Source organism: Littorina saxatilis, linkage group LG16 (genome assembly GCF_037325665.1).
Source record: "Littorina saxatilis isolate snail1 linkage group LG16, US_GU_Lsax_2.0, whole genome shotgun sequence".
In the NCBI taxonomy this organism is placed as follows: Eukaryota; Metazoa; Mollusca; class Gastropoda; order Littorinimorpha; family Littorinidae; genus Littorina; species Littorina saxatilis.
The window spans coordinates 24,833,676-24,844,159 of NC_090260.1; the positions used below are offsets into that span (position 1 = coordinate 24,833,676).

Here is a 10,484-nt window from a genome sequence, read left to right on the forward strand (position 1 = left end):
TGAAAATTGCTTTGGTAATCAAGCATTCAATAATAAATGAAATTTTGAAACATTGTAGGTTATTTTTATTTGCGACATTACGCTGTCAAGCTGTCGCAAGTTTTCATTCGCAACCAAATATGGCGGAAAACACGAACTCTAGAGCATCTTCTGTACGTTTTTTTTACGTAACTGACACTTTCTTGTCAATGTTTTCGTCGTATAGTAGGAAACATGGGTCCAATAGTTTTGACTGATAGCAGTGAGACTCAAATATTCCATGATTCTGTGCGTGACATCAGTGTGTGAATGGTGTGTGTGTGAACATAATAATGATTGATCGTTGAGTCACTCACTGACTCAGTATTTTTATTTTTTTGTTTTTATTTTATTTATTTAATTTTTGTTTTTGCTTGATGTATTTCTTTTTCATTATATGTGTATTGTCTGCTGTTTAGTCAAAGATGGAACGGAGAGAGGCGAAAAGCGCAAAGAGTGCCACTGCCAGCAGATCACAACAAAACTTGTCAGCTAGAAGTCGGACAGACCTCCTCAGCAAAGAAGAAGAGTACAAGTAAGTATTGCTGAAAAGGTTTTGCTGGGTACTCTCTGTATAACTACAACCCCCGAGTGCAATTGTATTACCATGGCAAAGGGAAGAAGCTATATGTATAACATTAGCACTAACAGAGCACAGCTAATTTCTTCCCTTGTGAAATTTGTGATGTGCTGACTCAGTGACTGTGACGACCTCTCGAAAGTACCCACCTACCCACAACAACCGTTCCAAAGTATCCCAGATGATTTTTTCTTCTATAATCTGCCTTTCCATAGCAACCACGCACCTCTCTATAAGGCCAAAAAGAAAAAAAATGTCTGTTTCCGGTAACCCGACCGACCCTATTTTTAAGCGCCGACCCTAAAGGGTATTTTTGCTTTTCGCACACACACACACTCACACACACACACACAAAACCACCGGGAGGTAATCGGTCGATGAGACATCACAATCGAAGAGACTTACCTCCCGTTTCCGTCGTCACGCGAAAAAATCATGGCGGCCAATGACGCCGGGAATCCCTCTGAAAACGTAAGAAAAAGGTAAACAAATTTTTTTTTTTTTTAAACAAAAAAACCGGCCGACCGACCCTATTTTTTTTGGCGATGTTACCGGAAACAGACATATTTTTCTTTTTGGCCTAACAACCTGTTCATTAACCTCTGTAAATGTACCTCAATTGTAAGACTCTCTCCCTTTAACCCCTTCACTGCCCACCCCGTATGTAATACGTGGTCATTTTCGGTTTGTCCTACGCCCATAACCGTATCTCATACGTGGGATTTGTGTCAACAACATTTCAGGACATTTCTGAAAACTAAATGGGAGGTAACCACTGTCCAAGTACTTGTAGGGGTTCTAAACACAGTTCTTTCCCATAGACCGTTTGGATAATGCTGTTATACTGTGGCAGTGAAGGGGTTAAAGACCTGACTTTCTTAGACTTTGTTGAAGGTTTTTAAAGGGACGTTCCACTGTATTTACTTTTTTTCACACAAAAAAAGCCAAGTGTCAGCAGAAAAAAAATAGGGTACTGAGGGTTACTCAACTTGCTGAGTTTGTTTTGAATTTGTTGTGCCTAATGGCTGTTTGTGTTGTGTTGAACAGGAGACTGAATCAGGAGCTTGAAGCAAAAACAGCCAGCCTTGTGCAAGAAGCAGAGGAAGTTATGGTCAGTTGTCCAGTCCAATGAAGACAAATGTTTTGTCTTTGTCCATGTAATCGTGTGCCCCCCTTCTCTCAAAACTCAAACAATCAAAACAAGCTGACACAGGTTAAATTAATAGGTTCTTTAATTTCCAAATGATGTTGGGAAATGTGTGGGAAACAGGGGTTTACATTCAATAAAAACTTCTTCAATATATTCTACTCTCTAAAACTCTACTCTAAGACTAAAACAGACCAAAACAATACTCTAGATCCCCACTCTAGAACTATACTTCAAAACTATACTCTTAAACTATACTCTAAATCCCCACTCTAAAACTATACTCCAGAACTATACTCTAGATCCCCACTCTAGAACTATACTCTAGATCCCTACTCTAGAACTATACTCCAGAACTATACTCTAGAACTACACTCAAGATCCCCAATCTAGGACTATAGTCTAAAAAACAAAAGACCCGATAAAACTCTAATCTAACAAAAAAAAGTCTAAAAAAAACAACCTAAATAACCCAATCTAACGAACCCCATCTAACGAACCCCGTCGCACATTCCGCCCACTCTGTAAAACACAGAATGCACGCCGTCAGCATATCTGGACAACTCAAGCAATTTCAAATATCCAAAACTAAATTCTCTAACAACAAAAAACACATCATTCCTTTTTCAACAACACAATACAGTTTTCTCAAACATTCAAAACAAAACAGTTTTCCCGAACATTCAGTTCACAATACAACCTTCTTGAACATTCAAAATAAATCCTCCCACAAGCATGCCACAACCAGCATACTCTATTTACCACTGCTTACCCAATTATAGAACATAAAAAAGAAAAATATGTGAACAACATAACCCGCAAGACAACGCTCACATCTCAGTTTCCATCTTCCGCTTGTGACAGACACATCACGCAGCACCGAACACGGCGCTGTAAAAATCAGCCCGCCAGAAACATTTCTCGGAAAAGGAAAGCCCCAGAAAAAGTCTCGTGTGATCTCGCTTCATACATCAAAATGAATTAGCCCAGAAGGGGTGTCAAATTGCAACATACAGCAATTTTACCTTTTCAAATAGGAGAATCGGCTATTCCGCCAGACCATTTCAACACATATAAAGAATAGTCTCGGAAACAGTAGTGAATCCACGATAGCTTAGGGGTACCGTGATGTCACAATAAGTCAACCCACGATAGCCCAAGGGTACCGTTTGTTCACATGGTGCACATCCAGAATAAGAAGCGACATTTTTCTTCAAGTGTTCGATTTGTCCTTTATTTGTGTGTGTCTTTTCTTTCCTTTATGTCTTAATTACATGTAGTTATGCTTTATTTTTTTTTTTAAATAAAATATATTGTATGGTTATACCCTTTTTTCTTCATTTTTGAAAGAAAGGGATTTGAAGCTAGATTTAAAATTGTAAACATGCATGTGACACTAGTATTTTTGGCTCACGTAAGTGTAGCCTATGCGATCGTAACTTTGTCTGTCTGTGCGTGCGTGCGTGCGTGCGTGCGTGTGTATGTCTGTGGTAGAAACTTTAACAATTCGTCATTTGAAGACGTCACATTACGTGTGTGCGTGTGTATGTCTGTGGTAGAAACTTTAACAATTCGTCATTCGAAGACGTCACATTATGACGTAAGAGGGTTAGACGTCACGCGAAGGAATTACTGAACGTCTCGGTCATTGTTATTTTGTGCGGGCCAAGACTAGTTGGCAGTCGTGTCCCTGTAAGTTAAGTAGGCTACATGCAGACAGACAGATCTAGATCTAGTGTCTCGCTTTCTTGCACAGTGTCACCTATGCTTACAAGATACAAGATACAAGATACAAGAAATTTTATTGTCCTCATCAATACAAGGAAATTTGGCATGTGTGTGGCAAGACATAATACACTGATACATAGACATTTACAAAGCAACAACTGAAGTTCAATATCAACACACCCTTACGCACACATACCCACTACTTCAGACACACAGGCTACATGTGCCCCTCGGACGTACGCAACCCACAATTCACCCAGCCATACAACTCCACATGCACTTATTCATGCAGCACTCTAGCGCCCGGCCATGCACAACTCACACACTGGAACCCTCGTACGGCTACATATGACACCCGCACAAACATTACAGCCTCAAACATCGTACTAAATCTACAACTAACAAGCATACATCCACTATCAAACACCGAATACATCATCACACATTACATCATAACATATTGCATTATAACACACGCACAAACATTACAACATCAAACATCGTACTATAATCTACAACTAACAAACAATCATACACTATCAAACACCAAATATATCATCGTACATTAAATTACATCATACCCCCCCACCCCACCATACATTCACAATCGACACAGAATACATCATCATACATATACATTACATCATAACCCCCATACATGCGCAATCAACACATAGTACATCATCATACATTACATTACAACATAACCCCCCCCCCCCCCCATCATACAAAGTAAACAGACGTCAACATTCCACTCTTACCCCCCCCCCCCCCCCCCGCCAATCACACGTCCTCTACTCTACCATCGCTCACACCTACTAAACATCACCCATAGTCCTCCAAGTCACAGTTCACAGCACTCATTGTCCTTCCGCAGTCACAGTTCACATCACCCATAGTCCTCACATCACAGTTCACATCACCCATAGTCCTCACAGTCACATTTTACAGCACTCAAGTCTATCTAGCATACTGTCACATTCACAGGGACTGGTTGTAGAGTCGTACAGCCATCGGGAGGAACGAGTCCCTCATCCGGTTCGTCCTGGCCCGCCAGCACCTCAATCGGCGTGATGACTCACGCGTGGGCTCGCACGATGCGAGCGCCTGGTGCAGAGGGTGGCGGTCGTCAGAGCGGATCATGCTCATCTTCTTCAGCGCCACACTCGGGAATCGAGTGTGTGTGTGTATGTGTGACTGTGTGTGTGTGTATGTGTGACTGAGTGATTGAGTTTGTGTTACTGTTTGTCGATTTCTTACTGAGCCTTGAAGGCTTCGCCTCTTGTGTTTCTATGATTTAGCAGTCAAACAAGAAGTCTGCAAATATATATCATATGTCATAGCTTTTGCTTTTGAAAAAAGGATTGTTCCAGACTTAGTGTGGTTTTATTGGGGCATGAAATGAATATGATAATGTGCAGTGTGCTGACATGTTCTCACAAGAGTGATCTTCTCCTTTCATTTCAGAGGGGGCAGGAGTCCATTTTAGCAAAATCTTGTCTATTAGACAACATCAACACTGACGATTTCTTGAAGTAAGTGCACAGTTACTGAAAAGAAAGACAATCAATTCTTCCACAACCAACACTCCAACACATGTTTTGTGACTTATAGAACACACTGTTGTGGATTCACAGTCTGAGCACTATTGTTTAGCGTTGCTGGGCTCCAAGAATGAGTACACCATTAAGAAAAAAAAAAATAGTCTGTTTACGGTAACATAGGCCAAAAAAATAGGGTCGGTAGGTCGGGATTTTTTTATTTTTTAAATTTTTTTTCCCCCCCCAAAAAACATATTTTAAGTTATTTTGTCAAAAAACAGACTTTTTTTTTTTTTTTTTCCCCCAAATGCCCCCAAAAAAGTCTAGAGTCGCGCGAAAAAATAGGGTCGGTCGGGATACCGTAAACAGACTATTTTTGTGTGTGTGCCTTAACTCAAAAAGGGGTTGAATGTTGAATTGACGCTCACAATGTACTTTCGGGTAGTTGCCTGTCCACCTTCTTTTTCTTCTTCTTCAGCGTTCCAGAAATTCTGGTGACGTGTGAGCTCGTTTGCCCATTTGGGTTCCCCACACTATACTCTGAGAGCATAGTCAGCTTCACTCCGCTTTCGTTGGGTAGGCATGCTGGGTATTTTCGTGTTTCCGTAACCCACCTAACTCCGACATGGATTACAGGATCTTTTCTGTGCGCACTTGGTCTTGGGGTTAAGTCACTAGCAGGTCTGCACATAAGTTGACCTGGGAGATCGGAAAAATCTCCACTCTTAACCCACCAGGCGGCAGCGACCGGGATTCGAACTCACGACCTCCCGATTAGGAGGCCAACGTCTTGCCACTTCGCCCGTTTTCTGTCCACCAACAATGCTTCATATGCTGTACGACTGCCTTAACCTGTGCTGAGCTATGTAATGATATGATGTATCTATATCGTATGACACTCGCACACATTGAAAAAAAACCCGTGGGTTAGGGGGAAGAATTTACCCGATGCTCCCCAGCATGTCGTAAGAGGCGACTAACGGATTCTGTTTCTCTTTTTACCCTTGTTAAGTGTTTCTTGTATAGAATATAGTCCATTTTTGTAAAGATTTTAGTCAAGCAGTATGTAAGAAATGTTAAGTCCTTTGTACTGGAAACTTGCATTCTCCCAGTAAGGTAATACATTGTACTACGTTGCAAGCCCCTGGAGTAAATTTTTGATTAGTGCTTTTGGAAACAAAAAACAATTGACAAGTGGCTCTATCCCATCTCCCCCCCTTTCCCCGTCGCGATATAACCTTCGTGGTTGAAAACGACGTTAAACACCAAATAAAGAAAGAAAGACACATAGAAAATACTATGAAGGCGTGTATAGTAATGATTACACTGTATTGTACTAGATAGGACAAAAAGGTAAGGTTGAATACACAATCACAAAGTAGAGAGTACTCATACTTCTAGACTGGACACTGTGATGGGTGTTTTCTGGATATGTCAAGATTCTGGCTGAGTGGTATCTCATACTGTAATTTGTTTTCTTGCAGAGAATTTGATGATGACCTGACAGAAAGAAACGACAACACAAGTCACAGAGTACGTATCATGCTGCACTCAGGGCTTGGCAAGAAGTGTAAATTTCTCACAAATATTGCATTGCTGAAGGTTGTTTATTGGCCTCTCTCTTGTTAAAAGTCAAATTGAATCAAGTGTGGTGGCAATGTCTAGTGATGCAAGTGCAAAAATTATGAGCAAAATATGTGATACTTGCCGGCCATGCTAGGTCAGATAAAATGACATTTCAATCTTCTGTTGTTTCTTTGTATGTGGGGAATTTTTTTTTTTAAATTCAAAATTCAAACATGGGGGAGAAAGACAATGCAACAACACATTTAAAGAACGAATGCTTTTTTTTCCCCACATTGTTTATTTGGTACAATGAAACATCAACCCCCACCCCCCCCCCCCCCCCCCCCTCCCCTTCCTCTCTTTTTTAAGAACTTCCCAAATCTAGCCAAATTAGGTTGAAGGAAATCAAAGAGGGAATCTTCGGGTGAAAGTAAATTGATGGACAGAGACGAGTTGCCCAGAGCGGTTCGCCACGGGTCGCTCGCAGTGCGAATGACAAAAAGCCGTTTCTTAGGGCAGAGCAGGAAAGCGCTCGCAAAGCACTCGGCGAGCGGCTTTGGTATATGCTCGCCCGCCGCGTTATCCAAGATGGCGGCGGTGTTTACACTGCGATGCCGTGTAGCGTGTTTCGATCTTCTCGGCGTGGTTTTCGACGTGACCCGAGGGATCCACCGCTTTTCAAGGTTCAGGGACTACCCCAGCTAAATTTCGCATCATAACTACATAATCTCTCTGACGATTTCACTGACCGAATCGTCTACTAGTTTAAGAAGTACAACTTTTTTCATATCTCGCAGCAATCGTGGTTTCTTTGTTGCCATCGTGAAGCGATTTGCCTCGTTGTGAGCCCGTTGCATAGACCAACCCGGAGCGACTTTTCTCTGAGCGGGCTATTGTGATTCTGAGCAACGCATGGCTGGTTATGTACAGAAAATCTGAGAAGAAAGGTCTTGAGAGAAGCGATACAGTGGAACCCCCCTTTTGAGACCTCCTCAAATCTGAGAAAATCAGGTCTTAATACCGGCACGGTTGGCCTAGTGGTAAGGCGTCCGCCTCGTGATCGGGAGGTCGTGGGTTCGAACCCCGGCCGGGTCATACCTAAGACTTTAAAATTGGCAATCTAGTGGCTGCTCCGCCTGGCGTCTGGCATTATGGGGTTAGTGCTAGGACTGGTTGGTCCGGTGTCAGAATAATGTGACTGGGTGAGACATGAAGCCTGTGCTGCGACTTCTGTCTTATGTGTGGCGCACGTTATATGTCAAAGCAGCACCGCCCTGATATGGCCCTTCGTGGTCGGCTGGGCGTTAAGCAAACAAACAACAGGTCTTAACAAGGAGGGAGTCTTAAAATGGAGGGGAAATTTACACAGGTTATTAACCAAAAAATCTGTAAACAAATGACTCTTAAAAGGGGGTTCCACTGTAGTCTTTTTATTGTGGGGGTCTTAAAAGGGTGTGGGGAAGGGCGCGTCTTCTTCTTCTTCTTCTTCTTCTGCGTTCGTGGGCTGAAACTGCCACGTACACTCGTGTTTTTTGCACGAGTGGAATTTTACGTGTATGACCGTTTTTTACCCCGCCATTTAGGCAGCCATACGCCGTTTTCGGAGGAAGCATGCTGGGTATTTTCGTGTTTCTATAACCCACCGAACGCTGACATGGATTACAGGATCTTTTTCGTGCGCACTTGGTCTTGTGCTTGCGCGTGTACACACGGGGGGTGTTCGGACACCAAGGAGAATCTGCACACAAAGTTGACTCTGAGAAATAAATCTCTCGCCGAACGTGGGGACGAACTCACGCTGACAGCGGCCAACTGGATACAAATCCAGCGCGCTACCGACTGAGCTACATCCCCGCCCCAGTAGGGCGCGTCTTTAATGGGCGGGTTCCACTGCAATGAAAGTGTCTGGTTGTTACAGCCGCTGTCCAGACCTGGCTCCAAGAACAGCAAGGCGGGGACAGCTACAGGCAGCGCCAAACCCAAGTCGGGGAAGAAGAGGCCGACGTCTGGACGGTCAGTGGGTTGAGCTGCCAACTACGTTTTAAGACAAACTTCTACGCTATTACGCCCAGCTTAGAATCGCTACGCCCAAACAAATAATCACAAACATGCAACTGTTTGCCCTTTCTTGTGAGTCCTGGTACTCATTTCAGATTCACACTCCGTGTAGCGGTCAGACTTTGTGTCACAAAGCATTGTCCACACTGTACAGTGACACTGCAGACACTCTCTTTTAAAAAGGCTGTCATGTTTCTTTTTTTCTAAATAACCTTTTAAATTAAAAATGAATGCATGTTTATTCATGTGGATGTGCAAATACATTTTAGACAATGCCACACTAAAACACCGTTTGCTATGCTGAAAATTCTGTTTAAAAAAAATGTAAATAGCTATACTCTTGGGGTTTTACAAGGTTAAGCAGGTCTGAGTGCTAGTGGGCCATTAGTATGGCTGCCTGCTGTCAAATGCAGGGATGGCCAAATCTCAAAATTTTAAATCGCCAGCCGGGCGAGTAACTTCAAAAAAGTCACTCTAAGCCTGCCAGAAATGTTGCTAGACCAGGATATACCACAGTTGCTGCATCTGCTGTGTTTATTTGGCTTTGAAACAAGATATTACAACCAAAAGTGTTGCAGTTAAGCAGAATTGACACTCAGGCCATCCGGGTGAGTTGCTAGGCGGTTTTTGCTAGCCTGGCGGAATTTGTACTTGCCCCTGCCGATCGAGCGGACGATTTGGCCATCCCTGCAAACTATGGAAACTATGTCAATGCCTCTGTAGGCAACATATAGTGGAAGTGCCCTGTACTGGTTGACAGAGTTCAGGCTAGAGTGATAGCTGTCACAGACTGGTCGCTGGCTTTTGAGGTGAGGGGGGAGGATACATCCAGGAAGAACTTTTCTGTTGAAGGCCAGACAGATCAACGCTACCAAAAAACCAAAACAACTTAAAGCTAACAAGCACAAAAGATTGCCTTACTGTTACTAATTCTTTTGACTTTTTTTTATTTTCTTTGGTTTGTTTTTCTTCCTTATTTTTTTTTCCTTTTCTAATTCTATCTTTACTTCCTACTTTTTTCTTCCTTGAACAGAAACCCTCTTGAGTCATAATGCTTTAAACAAATTATTCAATGAAAAGACCAAAAAATATTGTACTCACGAGTTTAAACCAAGACGATACGAATAACACAGTACGACGTTTCGACCACTGGGGTCTTCCTCAGGCACAAAATTCAGAAAAAAGAAGGACGACAGAACAGAAAGAAGAAATACAGATTTAATGATTTTATCCAATTATCCAATGCATAGGCCTGCCAGCAGACCAACCTCCAAGGCATCGGCAGTGGCAGACGACGTGGCCATGCCGGACGAAACTTTCATGACAGATTTCAAGGACGCGTTCTCCTATCGGGAGGCGTTTGCTGACATCCAGGGTCAGATGGATGAAGGGGGGGTCATGGTGGACGAAGACGATGACGTTCTGCCTCAGGGTGCTCAGGAGATGGGGAGTGGTGAGTTGAAGTGATTGTTTACTGTGTGTGTGTAGGGGGGGGGGGGGATGGGGGTGTGTGTTGGGGGGGACGACGTTTCTGTAGCGAAGTCTTTTTTACAGGGAGGGGGTGCTAACCCACGCCCAACCCTCCTCCTTTTTCAGCCGGGCTTGGGACCGTCCTTGGCGGAGTTGGGGGGGGAGGGGGAGTTGATTGTGTGGGTATGGGTGTTTGTGTGTGTACATGTTGGTGAGTGTGTGTTTGTGCATGGTTGTGAGTGTGAGTGTGTGTGTGTATGTTTGTGTATGTGTGTGTTTGTGTGTGTGTCCATGTTTGTGAGTGTGTGTATGTTTGTGGGTGTGTGTTCGTGCAAAAGTGTGAGAGAGAGAGAGAGAGAGAGAGAGAGAGAGAGAG

The 10,484-nt window shown here is 43.1% G+C and overlaps 1 protein-coding gene across 1 annotated transcript in view; it reads left to right on the plus strand.

Moving 5' to 3' along the window:
- Positions 1–84: 84 nt before the first annotated feature.
- Positions 85–10,484, plus strand: part of LOC138950648 (testis-expressed protein 9-like) — a 28,363-nt gene continuing 17,963 nt past the window's right edge. The window contains exons 1-7 of the mRNA XM_070322362.1: positions 85–152; positions 438–553; positions 1,646–1,709; positions 4,941–5,008; positions 6,499–6,547; positions 8,499–8,593; positions 9,889–10,091. Coding sequence (XP_070178463.1) covers positions 120–152; positions 438–553; positions 1,646–1,709; positions 4,941–5,008; positions 6,499–6,547; positions 8,499–8,593; positions 9,889–10,091 — 628 coding nt within the window. The 5' untranslated portion in view covers positions 85–119. The remainder of the gene's footprint in view (positions 153–437; positions 554–1,645; positions 1,710–4,940; positions 5,009–6,498; positions 6,548–8,498; positions 8,594–9,888; positions 10,092–10,484) is intronic.